Source organism: Perognathus longimembris, chromosome 10 (assembly GCF_023159225.1).
Source record: "Perognathus longimembris pacificus isolate PPM17 chromosome 10, ASM2315922v1, whole genome shotgun sequence".
NCBI lineage: Eukaryota > Metazoa > Chordata > Mammalia > Rodentia > Heteromyidae > Perognathus > Perognathus longimembris.
This window is the reverse complement of record NC_063170.1, coordinates 28,302,145-28,317,026: the sequence shown is the minus strand read 5'-3', so window position 1 is coordinate 28,317,026 and position 14,882 is coordinate 28,302,145. Positions and strand designations below refer to the sequence as shown.

The 14,882-nt window shown below is 35.7% G+C and overlaps 1 protein-coding gene across 7 annotated transcripts in view; it reads left to right on the top strand.

Moving 5' to 3' along the window:
• Positions 1-14,882, top strand: part of Phkb (phosphorylase kinase regulatory subunit beta) — a 204,216-nt gene that overhangs the window by 95,031 nt on the left and 94,303 nt on the right. For all 7 annotated transcript variants that reach the window (XM_048355673.1, XM_048355671.1, XM_048355674.1 and 4 more), the window contains 4 exons: positions 7,430-7,525; positions 9,818-10,015; positions 12,520-12,577; positions 13,081-13,158. In XM_048355673.1, coding sequence (XP_048211630.1) covers positions 7,430-7,525; positions 9,818-10,015; positions 12,520-12,577; positions 13,081-13,158 — 430 coding nt within the window. The remainder of the gene's footprint in view (positions 1-7,429; positions 7,526-9,817; positions 10,016-12,519; positions 12,578-13,080; positions 13,159-14,882) is intronic.

Sequence of the window (14,882 nt, the reverse complement as noted above, 5' to 3'; positions counted from 1 at the left end):
GCAAAAGGGAGGGTGAAAGAATATGATGGGCTAGGTAAGATCAAGGTATTTTGTATGATGTGTGAAAATAGAATAGTGAACTTCATTAAAATATATTTTAAATGGGAGGGAGGAAAGAGAAGAACATAATAAATTAGAGATCAAAGTGCATTATACTCGTATATGGAAATAACAAAATGAAAACGAAACCCTTTGTATACATTATACATGTTAATTTTTTTTTAAATCAAAGAGTATGGAAGTAGTCTGGAAAGATAAGAGATCTTACTAGTCTGCTTTCAACCAAATAGCTGAATGGAATTGAGTGGCCTTAGATTGACTGTGAACTTTTTTTGATTAGTGCTCTTGTTTATTCACCCCCCACCCCCTCCAACACACACACAGGCATCTTTTCTAACTCTCTGGCTTTCAAAGCTTTACTTTCTCCTGAAAGCTTAGCTGTATTTCTGGAACAACTGAGTTAGAAATGTACTGGCAATATTGTTACTCAGCCAGTTTCTCAATCTTAACTACACATTGGAGTCATCTGAGGATTTTTTAAGCCAGTATTGATGCCTGGGTTCCTCCCTAGTTTAGATTCAGTTGGTAGTAGTTGAGATTTTTTCCAAACTGCTTGGGAATTCTATAATACAACCTAGGTAAAACAACTGCACCAGAATTTATGTTTTCCTTTAGGTCCTATCTGCTTCCAACACAACCATTTACTAAATATTTTGTAAATAGACTAGATAGAAATATAGACTAATAATGATTTATTCCTTTAACAACACAAGTAGTACATGGTGCAGATAGACTTTTTTATCTTTCATTTTTGCATAATAGTGTTAGTGTCCTAAGTTGCAAAATCTTTTATCTTTTCTTCTGATGATAATTACAGAAAACTGACTTTGAAAATGTTAATATCCACGTCACTACTACAGTTAAAATAACCATGTGCCTGCTAAGCAGTAGCACATTTAAGTGTGCATGTGATGTTTTAAATGTCTAATCATTTTATGTCACTTCATATACTTTACAGCAGCTATGTTTTTTAAATTAAAAGTCAGTGCAAAGAACTTACATTTTTTTATTCAAGTGAAACCCAAAGAAATCTATCTTTAGATGTGGAAAGGTTTCTCTCAGAATTAATGTTCAGAGAGTTGAGGTATGTATTCTCAGGTCATACAGCAAAAAGCAGAACTAAGAATTAAACTAAAGCCACTCAGTTGAGTCTGAAAGCCCGGATTAATTAATACGAGAAATCTCAGATCTTTGATGCACATTTTTTAGCATATATAATTTGAACAATATGAGTAATTTCACTGTGGTATCTCATCCATGTATGTATTGTATTTTGATTATGTTCACCTTCTTTCATCCTCTTTTATCAATAGATAACCTTTCTGGAGGTGTACCATTCTCCAGCACTAATATTAGGCCCCTAAGGGTAGCTTAATGATGAGTTAGGGAAGAAAAACTCTTATTCATAGTTTTATGGCCTGGATTTGCTTCAAAAATAAAAGTAGTAACCATGTTAAAATAGATCTATGGTTTCATGTTGTTTCATCTTTTGATTCCAGGTGAGGAAAGCATATCTATGGTTCTACTTTGATGACTGTACTGAAGCTCATATCTGAGCTGAGGCTAAGAGAAGAAGAGACTTAAGACAATCCTTCAAATCATTTCAGTTTTACTTGCAATTACTGATATTAATAGTATTTTAGAATCACAGGTAGTACCCTTGGACCTGGGACCATCTCAGAAATGGTTATTCTGATCAGGATGATTGAGGAGAGAAACACATGTTTCAGTATATAGCCCTTCTGTATTGAAATTCTATTGCAGTTTCTGGAACCAAAACACTTAGAGTTAGTGGAGGGTAAAACTTAGTTGTAAAATAAGGAAAAATTTAGGAAAAAAAATTTAGGAAAAGTTAGAATAGTATGACAATTTTGATGGTTTTATGAAATGGAAGATGAAAATCAAATATCCAAAGTTAATCAGATATTCTGAAGTGAAATATACATGTAAAACATTTTATATTTTTTATATTTTATATTTTTTGTATATGTGTCTTTAATTAGAGAAGTCAAATACTGGCAAAATGAGCCGAAGACATCTAAAAGGCCATCTACAAAAGTGATTGCTCATGCTGTGCAAAAGGTTCAAAGCAATGCAGACATCTAGTTTCCTTTAATATTTACAGGCCTAAAATTAATGTGTCTGATGATTTAAAGTAAGTGATAATTAATTCCATGTGTGGGCCTTCCTTGATGACATCTTTAAAGATTATCTTCTGAATGGGAAATCACACCCATTAGCTTGATTTTGCCATCCTGAAACTAGGCTGTAATGCCTATAACCTGGTAAGAATGGAGTTTACTGCCTCTGTGTTAAAATATGGTAACATATGAGATTATTTTTCTCTTTGGACATTTCTTAGAGTTCGGTAGAAACAAACTGAGACCAGAGCAAAAGAATTAGATAAATAAGACATTTACTTGTTGTAGACAATATAAGTTGACTCTATATTGTCAAAAATGAAGTAAATTTACTATTTTACTTTGCTTACAAATTATCCTATTTAGATTATATCTTTAAATTTTAATTCCAGGCAGCATGGTATGTAATTAACTTTATTATTGCACAAAGGAGAATTGTAGGTCCTATTATTTTATGTATCACATACCTATTTGCTTTCTTGTAACTATTCAATTTGCTTTCATTTACCCCAAAATTGAAATCCTGGCTTTGTTCTTCACATTTTTGAGCTTCTCTGGGGACTTACTATATTTATCTGTCCAAGCTCCTTGTGTTTTACTTAATCGGATATTTCCATGTGCATTCATTTAGTTTACTTAATAATTATCTTGTTCCAGACTGTATACTATACCTGGTTCAGTTCCTTAAGAGCACAAGTCAACTTGTTTTACTCAGTGCACTTGTTACTGAGTGCACAGCACTTTGCCAACAATAGCTCCTTGGGGCTGGGAATATGGCCTAGTGGCAAGAGTGCTTGCCTCGTATACATGAAGCCCTGGGTTCGATTCCCCAGCACCACATATATAGAAAAATGGCCAGAAGTGGCGCTGTGGCTCAAGTGGCAGAGTGCCAGCCTTGAGCAAAAAGAAGCCAGGGACAGTGCTCAGGCTCTCAGTCCAAGGCCCAGGACTGGCCAAAAAAAAAAAACAAAAAAAACAATAGCTCCTATACATTGCTTTCTTGAGCCTGTAGAGATGAGAGGATAAGACATTCAAACAACAGTAAGGACAACTGAACATCAGTCTGGTTTGTGGAGAGATAGCCTGATTCAGTCCTTGTTCATTTCATTTGCCAGACTTAACAGGTTTTTAGGTTTTTTTCCTGAATGACAAAGCACAAGTTAATACACATGCACAAACATGGGTTAACAGTAGAATATGTATCTAGTGAGTCTTATATTTGGACTGGTACATCTAGAATCTGGTTCATCTAGATTTGAAGTTTGAGCCCAGAAGATTAAGGCACTTTGACTTCCGGATTTGTACATCTTTTGAGCTGGTAAGAATAGGGGTGAAATTTAGAAAGTGATGATGAAACATTGATATGTTTGATACTTGCCTTTTCCCACATATTTTTGAGTTCTCTCATAGTGAAAGCAATCTTTGTGCTTTTAAATCTGTGTGCTTTTAAGTGTTTATTTCACCAGTAGAGGAAAATCATGTTACTTAGAACCGTTTAGAATGGAATAAACTAATGGAAAAATGGCAAAAAAAAATGTGTTAATATCTTAGCAGACAAACTGACATTTTCTACGACACTGATTTTCTTATTCAAATCATTTCTTCTTATTTGAAGGATATAAATATAGATAGGTAGATAGGGAGAGAGAAAGAGAGAGGGAGAGAGAGGGAGAGAGAGAGAGAGAGAGAGAGAGAGAGAGAGAGAGAGAGAGAGTTGGGCACCTGTGGATCATGCCTATAATCCTAGCTACTCAAGAAGTTGAGATCTGAGGATTGAAGTTTGGGGCCATTCTGGGCAGGAAACTGAGAAACTCTTATCTCCAATAAACTCAGCTGGAAGTGGCACTGTTGCTCAAGTGATAAAGCACTAGCATTAGCAAAAGGAGCCCAAGGACAGTGCCCAGGCCCAGAGTTCAAGCCAAAAGAACAACAAAAAGAAAAAACAAGTCTTTAAAATAATTAATTTAATTTAATTTAATTTTTGGTGTAGACAGTTGTGTTACCAAGTGGTTAGAGCCTAGTATTTTATGTTGGGCTGGCTTTTTGTTTGTTTGTTTGTTTTGTTTTATACCTTTGCCCTACTGAACTAAAGCCTAGTATGTTCTCACTAAAACAGGAAAATAATATTTATCTGTAGATTTTAATGAGCCAAGCCGTGTGAGATATAGTACCAGACAGACACTGAACAAGAGCTGGCGTTATTTGGATTGTTGTTATTTGAGATTCCCTGATCTTTATATTGTAATCAAGTATTTTTATATCCATAATTCTATATTATATGTATATTTTTAGTTTGATTAGTCAGTGTTCTTTTTTTTTTTTTTTTTTTTGGCCAGTCCTGGGCTTGGACTCAGGGCCTGAGCACTGTGCCTGGCTTCTTTTTGCTCAAGGCTAGCACTCTGCCACTTGAGCCACAGCGCCACTTCTGGCCATTTTCTGTATATGTGGTGCTGGGGAATCAAACCCAGGGCCTTATGTATACGAGGCAAGCACTCTTGCCACTAGGCCATATCCCCAGCTCCAGTCAGTGTTCTTTTTAAAAATTATTGTTTTTTTCTTTTTTTGCCAGTCCTGGGGCTTGAATTCAGGGCCTGGGTACTCTCTCTGAACCTCCTTGTGCTCAACGGTACTTACTGCTCTACCACTTGAGCCACAACACCATTTCTGAGTTTTTCCAGTTCATTGGAGATAAGAGTCTTACAGACTTTCCTGCCCAATACTTGAACCATGATCCTCAGATCTCAGCCTCCTGAGTAGCTAAGATCACAGGCATGAGTCACCAACACCCAGTTTAGTTATCACACCCAGTGTAGTCTTTTTAAAAGTATTTTTAAGTAGTTGTACAAATGTGTGTCCGTTTAACAAATTAGCTTTAGATGTGTTCATTTAATATAATGAGTATATTCACACATCCTTCTATTCTTCATTTGTTTTCCCCTCCCTTACCATCCTTCCCCCAACAAGACATGTTTCAACTTCTTAGTATTCATTTTGTTAAACTATTAGTTGTTCAGTTGGAGTTATGCCATTGTAAACCCACCCAGAGTATACTGTATTTAAGTCAGTTTATTTATGTATGTATGCATATGACCCTGTATATGTTTATGTATATAATTATAATTTAGATCTAACTTCCACATATGAGAGAACATATGTGCAGTTTGTTTCTCTGAGTCCGACTTCACTTAATATAATTTTTTCTAGATCCATCCATTTCTCTGCAAATCATATTATATTACTCTCTCTGACTGATGAATAAAATTCTGCGTTGTGTGTATACAAATATATATGTATATATATCATATTTTCTTGATCCATTCATTGTTATATGGTATCTGGGCTGTTTTAATAATTTTGGTATAATGAATGAACATTTCATCAATGAACGTGGATATACAAGTGTCTTTACTATATCTTGACTTGTAATATTCTGGATAGATACTGAGAGAATGGTATGGCTGGATCATAGTGTAGTTTGATGTTTAATTTTTTGAGGAATCTCCAACTGCCTTCTAATGTGGTTATACTTGTTCACATTCCTACCAACTATGTGAAAGGGTTCCTTCTGGTTTTGTGTGTACCAGTCATGGGGCTTGTTCTTAGGGCCTAGGTGCTATCCTTGAACTTTTTTGCTCACAGATAGAGTTCTAACACTTGAGCCACAACCCTACATCCAGCTTTCTGGTGGTTAATTGGAGATAAGGGTCACATGGATTTTCCTAGCTGGACTGTCTCCAAACGTCTATCCTCAGCTCACAGCCTCCTGAGTAGCTAGGACTACAGGCATGAGACACTGGCATTTGGCCTTAATATTGTTTTGATTTGTATAGTCAGAGATGGTGAATATTTTGTCATGTTTATTGGTTATTTTTACTTCTTCTGAAAGTTGCTAGTTAGCTCCTTTTCCCATTCATTAATTGGGTTACTAATCTTTTGGGAATTTAGTTTCTTGAGGTCTTCGTATATTCTGACTGTGTGGAAACTTTTTAGCTTGATACAATCCTATTTGGGAATTGTCTCCAACTTGTTGAGCTTCTGGAACTCAAAAGATTCCTATCTTTGCCAATAAAATCTAATGTTTCTCCTTCAATTTCCTCAAGGTTTCAGGTCTCACATTGATGATCCATTTTCAGTTGGTATTAGTATAAAAGATCCACTTTCAGCCTTCTAGATATAGATGTCCAGTTGTCCCCAACACCATTAGTTGTAGAAGCTATATTTTCTCTGACATATTTTTGCTTCTTTCCAAATACCAGATGGCTGTTGGTATGTAAGTTTGTTTCTGGGTCTTCTGATATATTCCACTGGTCTTTTCTGCTAGTATTGTTTCTATTTATTTATTTTTACTATAGCTCTGTAGTAAAATTTTGCTTTCTTTCAAATACCAGATGTTCAAATACCAAGTTTATTTCTGGGTTTTCCAATCTATTCCATTGGTCTTCAGGTCTCTTTCTGTGACTGTATTAAGCATTTGTTTTTTGTTTGTTTGTGTTTTTTTTTTTTGGCCAGTCCTGGGCCTTGGACTCAGGGCCTAAGCACTGTCCCTGGCTTCTTCCCGCTCAAGGCTAGCACTCTGCCACTTGAGCCACAGCGCCGCTTCTGGCCGTTTTCTGTATATGTGGTGCTGGGGAATCGAACCTAGGGCCTCGTGTATCCGAGGCAGGCACTCTTGCCACTAGGCTATATCCCCAGCCCTGTTTGTTTGTTTTTACTATAGCTTTGCAGGAAAGTTTGAGATCCAGAGTTGTGCTACCTTCTACATTGCTTAAAAAAATACTTTTATTATCTTTAAGTACTTGTACTTTTTTGCCAGGCTTACTTTGGTTACTAAAGGCTTTTCATAGTTCTATACGAATTTTTGGATTGCTTTCTCTATCTCTGTGACGAATGAATCAACATTCTTTATAAGGAATATGCAGCTTAGATGTTATGAATTCAAATTATTTCTTGATTTATTCTTTGTCATGTTAAACTATGTATTCATTGGAATAAATGCAGTTTATTATTTTGTAAAGTCAATACATTGTAATTTATAAGAAAACTATGAAAAAATAGCAAAACTGTAGAAATAACATTTTAATGATTTATTATAAAGTAAATACATTTATTTCAAGAAATTCTAAAAATAAAAAATGCAAGTGCAATCTGTGTTAATATTTTTATGAAATGTCTCACTATAAGAAAACCAAGTGGTTTATAATTCCTTGACATATGTTTTTCTCTTCCAGGGCTGTTCCTGGTCAGTTATATTTGTAGATCTGGATGCTCACAATCGCAACAGGCAAACTTTGTGCTCACTGTTACCCAGAGAATCAAGATCACATGTGAGATATCTTTACAACAAACTTTAATGGATTACTGCTTAAAATTTTTATGTAGTTTTATCTTCTTTTACAAGGAAGCTCTTGGGCATCAGTGGCTCATGCTTTTAATTCTAGCAAATCAGGAGCCTAAAAGCAGAAATTGTTCAAGGCCACCATGAGCAAAAGGACCCCCATGTTAACCAGTGGTCAAGTACAATAATTCACACCTATCATCCCAGCTGTGTAGGTAGGAAGCTGAATATAGAAGCAGCATAATTCCAAACCTGACTGGGCAGGAAAATTTACCAAGACTCTTATTTCCAAAATAACCAGAGCAAAGAGGGTAGGAAATATGCCTCAGGTGGTAGGGCACAGGCTTAGAAAATATGAAACCCTGACAAAATAAAGGACTCTAAAATATTAGAGGTCATACAGAAAGATAAAAAGACATAATACAGGCCAAAAGGTGACTGACGTGTAATCCCAGCTACTCAGGAGGTAGAGATCATGAGTATCACAGTGGGAGGACACTCCATGCAAAAATGTAGTCAGACCCATCTCAGCCAGTTAAAAGCTGGGCATGTTGGTTCATGTTTGCCATTCTGTCTACAAGGGAAGTGTAAATAGGAAGGTAGGAGAAACTTAATCCAGACTATAGTCCAGGCCGACTGGTCAAACAATGAGACCCCATTGGGTTCTGGCTTAAGTGGTAGAACACCTGCATAGCAAGTGCAAGTCCTTGAGTTCAAACTAGTATTACAAAAAAAGAAAAACAAGTACTCAGTGAAAGCGGTTGAGCAATAAGGTGAGGTATGGGAATAGGAAAGAGAAACACATGGTGGTAGAGGGAGGCAGGTTTCAATGGGCTAAGAAAGAGGGTAAAAATGGATAAATATTGACAGTTTGGATGGTTTGAGTATATGAAAATAAAACCTGTTGAAATTATTTTAGGAAAGGAAAAAGGACAGTGATAGTGTAAGACTGACTGAAACATGTAAACATACGTGAAAATGAAATGAAATCCTCCCCAGTAATTAAAAAATAAACATAAGATTGAACAGCAACATGGCTGAACTGACCCTTGGGGGTGGGCAGTAACTATCGCTCCCCCTCTGGCCTCTGGGGGGTCTCAAGAAGTTGTGGACAAAGCAGCTTTGTCATTAACTCTCTTGTAAGGAGACATTATTTCTCTTATTTGTCATGGAACATTAGGAAAACACATTTGAGCCAGGCATGGTATTGTATGGTTTAAGTCCCAAGCATTTAAGGTTGTTGAGGTGGGGCCCAAAAGTTCAACACCAGACTATATAGCAGAGCAAGAGAGACAATATCAAAAAAAAGAATGAAAAGAATGAAGGAAGGAAAGAGAGAGGGACGGAAGGAAAGATGAAAGAGATAGAAAGAAGAGAGGAAGAAAAAGTAAAGGAAAAGGGATGGAGGGATGGAGGGAAGGAAGGAAGGAAGGAAAGAAGGAAGAAAGGAAGGAAGGATTTTATAATATATTCCTTTTGAATAGTTTTCTTGTTGCTTTCTCTCTCATTTGATTCACTTTTTCTTTGGCATGATGAACTTGCGTGTTTCTTCTAAGGGTTTCTGGTTCTATTATTTTAAAAAATAGAATAATTTGACTGTTTTAAGTTTGATTTTTTTCAGAGCTGAGGACTGAACTCAGTTCCTTGCACTTGCTAGGCAAGTTCTCTTCCTCTGAGCTAAATCCTCAACCTAACTTGACTATTTTAAAATAATTTTTACATAAACAATACAGTTTATAATAAAAGAAATACCAATTCTACGCAAGCATTATATGCTAACAACTTATCCTACTATTCAAATACAATCCTAAGGACGTTTGTGCACATTTTTGTACATATTTTTGCAAATATGTAGTAAGTTCTGTTTACATGATTGCTATGCTAGTCCTATGAAAAATGTTTAAAAATCAGTAAATGTCTAAAATGTTTTAATTACTTTTGCAATTTAATTTTTATGGTTGTTAACTTACTCAACTAATTGTTGGACCTTTAGACAAATTGCTATGATAAATTGAGTTGTGATAACTATTAGGCATTAAATTTTTACATTCTGCTTTAATTAATTGGAACTGATATTGACCTCTATTATTTGCTTTGCTAGCAATAAAAATCTTACTTTCTCAATCATATTCACTGAAATATGTGCTAGAGACTTCTGTTAGTCATTGGACCAGAACAAGCTGTCTTTTAGATAACGCTTTTGGCATTTCATCTCCTTGATTCTCCTTGGGCAGTGCTGGGTATCTCTAAGTGCAGACACAAACTTCCTTCTTGGCCCTAGAACACCGATGCTGCCCTGCTTCCATGTATCAGTTACCCTGCATTTGCTCTGGATGATGAGGTTCTCTTCAGCCAGACACTGGATAAAGTGGTTAGAAAATTAAAAGGGAAATACGGGTTTAAGCGTTTCCTGAGAGATGGATATAGAACATCTTTGGAAGATCCCAACCGGCGCTACTACAAACCAGCTGAAATAAAGGTATCAAAAATATTCCACATTAGTTGCATATGAGAGAAGTCATATCAATCAAGATTCATTGTACTTATAAACTGATTTGTTGAATACTAACTCCTTTGTATAACTATTTAAATATAATGAGAATATAATTGAAAAATAAATAATTTTTAAAATTCTATATTAATAGCACATGAGAGAAATCAAAAGCACAGACTTAGGAGTCTTATTCATGATAAAATAATAATAGTGCCCATACCATGAGATTCTGTGGGGATTGAATGACTTAATATATTTTTTTAAATGCTTGGAATGTTACTTTATACATAGTGAAAGCTTAGTAACTGAGTTCTTGATCCCATGAGATCCCCTTGCTCCCCTCAGTAATGATCTATGCAAACTGCTAAGACTTTGCTTTAGTGGTAATTGACAATTTTATAAGGATACAATATGAAAAGTCTGTGTTTCTGTGTGTAGAGCATGTCCAAGCAGCATTGAACCTTATGATTATTTGGAAATTAACACAGTTTTGTAGAACAATTAGATAAGCTGTTTATCTAGCTAAATCCTAGGAGCATTAGGATTCTTTTTATTGTGCACAGTTTAAATTTTTTCTGGCATTGTTAGCAGTGGCAATCTGCTAGATTGGGCCAAAAGTTTCCCCCCATTTGTATTTAAGTTCTGGGCCTTTTACTTTTCATTTACTACTGGTACATTCGATTTTTTTGTGGTCTTTTCCACTGAGGCTTTCTTTCCATCTGTACTTACCTCATCTCTCTTGTCTCACAAAAGGCACTCTGTTTCCTTTTTAGGCTCACTGTACATATATAACCATTCCCTTCTCTTTTACTTTCTTGGCACTCTTCACTGAGAATTTTTTTCTGGTAAGAGAATATGTCTTTTTCTCTTCCTCATCTTCTTTACTTCTACTTTTCCTCTGTGTTGCTACCCAGTTTAAATCACTTTCTACTCCTCAGCATAAACACATTGGTATTTATTTTCTCAATCCTATTTCTGTCTGCCTCCTGTCTTTACACGTTGTAGTCACCCTCTGAAAATTGCATGGTATATGGGCCTTATTAGCCTTCCACTCCCCGTGGGTCCTTATAATCGGGCTCCTCTCTCCAACACTGCCCATTAGGTCTTCTGATTTCATTCATTTTTAGCAATGGAGTCATAGTTAATGCCTTTCTGACCTTATTTCACAGAAAATGTTCTTCACATTTGGGTGTATTTCCTGGGTTCTTTTTCTTACCCTATTATTTTCCTAGTTCTCTACTTATTCTCTCAGTTTCACAGATTCCCCTTTTTCCACCTCTTCTTAATTGATGTTCTTCTCCTGTGATCCATCCTTACGGCTTTCTGCTTTGGTTTCTACCCATATTCTCACAACTCTTATAAGTAGTGATGATCTCTATCTCTTACTCACCTTACTCACTCTCTTCCCAGTAGATGAAGAAGTGGTTCAGATATCTTCACCTAGGTTCCCTGCAGTCTACAAATATCTAAAGCCCAAAGCCCTTCCCAGCCTAAGTAATTCACTCAAAAAGGGTGGCAGATTTAGTCACCATGAAAATACTAAAAAAAATTTATTGCTACTTTAAGATTTTTTTTCCTCTTTGTTACTCCTTGGCTTTATCTAGTGGTTCATAACCTGGGGAAGTTTTGCCTCCCAGGTGTCATGTAACAATGTCTGTAGACATTTTGGGTTATTACTTTGTTGGGTACTACTGGCATCAGGAAAGCAGAAGCTGGAGATGCTACTAAACATCTTGTACCACATAGCACAGCCCTTGTAACAGAGAGTTATTTGGCCCCAGATATCTGTGGTACTAATCTTGAAACCTTCTACTTTCTTAGACACTTTCTTTTTTTTCCCGATTTCTTCTCTTTTGACTCTTTAGTACTGCTGGCAAATGAATAATCATGACTAATCTGACCCTGCTCCCCAATCCTGGACACTTCCCGACTGAAGTTTATCTCTGACAAAGCCCTTACTGATTTGGCTTTCTTGACCCACTTTTTGAACTTCAGTTTTCACTACTACTTCATCTTTAATTATGCCAGAAATACTGAATTACTGGTAGTTTATTTTCTATACTTTTCAATTCTATGCATGTATAATTTAGCCTGTTAGTTCCTCAATGTGGAGAGTTCCCTTAGCTCCTCTCTTCAGTACAACCTAACAGCCTTTAGCTAAAGCGTCTTTTGTTGTATAGACCCTTCCCAACCTTCATGGAGACTCACCTATTTCTTTGCTTGTGTGCCTGCTACCCCACATATAGACATTTGATTCCACTGTAGCTGTTTACTTCATCTGGTTGGTGTTGGTTATTAATAAGTACTAATAAAGATTTGTTTAATGAATAAGCTTTAGAAAAAAAGTCCTGAGAAATCTTTTAAAAAACATTGAGATTACTTATACAATCAGGTCCAACTTTGTTATTACCACACATAAACCTTTTATATAAGCCTAAATATAGTTGCTTTAATTTGTTAGTAAAAAATTTAAATGTTTTCTGTTTCAGCTATTTGATGACATCGAATGTGAATTTCCTATATTTTTTCTTTACATGATGATTGATGGTAAGTAAATTCTTTCCTGCTATTTATGCTATAGGATATACATGATCTAAAGAAGAGAAGAAATGAAATGTTACTCATTTCAACTAGCAAATAGTGATTTAACTTCTATGCATTTTTATGTGCCACTTTTCTGCTTTCTGAGTGAATATTAAATCATTTCAAATTTCTCAAATCTACTCTAAAAGCATCTAAAAATGATACAAATGTGCTCATATTTACAAAAAATTAAGTTATGAATACTATACTCATGATATTGAATATAATATTTAAGCATAAGCATAGAGAAATTTTAATTAAAATTTAATTTTCCATTCTATATGCTAAAATAACAATACTTCCCAAAATAAGTTTCTTGGAAAAATATCATACACATTTGCATTTTTTCAATTTTATTTTTATTATGTTCTATACAATTACAAAATGGCCGATAGGCTTTTCTAAGGCAAAAAAAAAAAATCTGTGATGTTTATTGAATAGAGCTTCTGTTGGATCTTGTGTTTCAGGAGTTTTTAGAGGCAATCCCAAACAAATAAAGGAATATGAGGATCTTTTGACTCCAGTGCTTCATCAGACCACAGATGGTATAGTTGTGTTTTTCAATATTTTCTTAATGGTCACTTGAAATCTATAAATGAATCCTTTATAAAACATAGAAGCATTCACACAGTGAGAACAAAGGATGATAGTGTTTGGAGAGGAACACAAGGGCTCAATAGCTATGTGCTTAAGGTCATATAAAATGATGCTTATCGAAATGAACTTCCAGAAATGGAAGTAAGAATATATATATACTGTTTGCAATTCTTTTTCTTTTCATCTTTCTTTTTTTCATTTGTTAATTCCCTTCTGTCATTTTTTTTTTTAATTCTGTACCCTTTGTCTCATACATAAGTTTATCTGGTAGGGGAAGGAGAAGCACAGAAACAAAGGTTGAATCAATTCAGCATTGAAACCCACTAGACACTGTGTTGGAAATGAACTATACAACTTTAGAGGAAGGGAAGTGGGAGGGGGAAAATGTAGAGAATGAGGGAGGGAGTGCCACCGTTCAAAAGAAAATGTGTTGGGGTCTTTAGCCCCCAGTGCTCTCCTGACTTGCGGGAGAGATGGGGAAGCACACCCAACCAGGCGGGCCAAGAAAGGAGAAGGGTCGATGGACCACCCACACCCAGACCCCCCTCACCGGAGGACAGTCAGATGTATCTGGGAGAATGCCTTGTGCACATCTCATTTTATTGAAATAAGCTCCGCTCATGATCCCGGGGCCTGAAGACAGAAGGGGCCAACTAGGACCACCTTTCCGGGTTGCGGCAAAACAGCCAACACGTGGCCCCAGAGCTGGGAAACAGGCAGGGCCAGCTGGGACTTCCTCTTTCTGATGCAAGGCATCCAGGCATGCCCCACAAAAATGTATTCATTTCTTGACTCATGTACTCATTGCTTGACTCATGTAATTTCTTTGTACATCACCTTTATGATAAAAAATTTTTCAATCATAATAAATCATAAAATGTGAATGACAACTCAACTGAAATTAGAATGACAAATCTTGATATATCTTTTAATGAAATGTGCTTTTGCAAAAGTTGTTCATTAGGCAAGACAAGAACAGAGATGGATTTAAACAATCATAGTTACAGTAATGTTGGGATAGTTTATATGTAAGCAGAAGTTTTCAATCTGTTATTTACTGTGTAACCGCCTTACTCTGTAGTGTTATAGTAATAGAAAGTGCCTTATTTCTATCCAGGTCATTTAAAATTTTGTGGTCAGGTAAGTGCTGCCTCATAACCCAGAAGGCTACTTGCAGCATTGTTGTAAACTTTCCAGCCTCCTCTTCAGAGTTGTTTCTAGGATCTTTAGCATTCTATATTCAATGTCTGCCATTGTGTTAAATGTCATCCTTTGAGGATGGATTTAGTATTTTTAAATGGTCAAAATGGATATGTTAGTTTCAAAGTACAAACACCAACAGGGACCATAAAAGAACGTGATTTTCTGAATAAATTAATTCTCAAAGAAATTTCATGTTCTAGGTATCTTGAGGGCTGGGAAGTAATTAATTGATGCACAGAGAAGAAAGCAAATTTGGGGGGAATATGCATAATTGTATTAGAAAAATTAGATTTGCTGTGAGTTGATATTGCAAAATGTTTTCAGTAGATCCTACTCTTTACATAACAATTTCCTTTTCCCAAGAAATATTTTCAAATGGATTGGTCACAAGGAAAGATGGACTTTTTCATTCAGTCATCTTGGATGGCAGATATGTAAATAGGAATTTTTTTTTTTTTTTTGCTCCAAG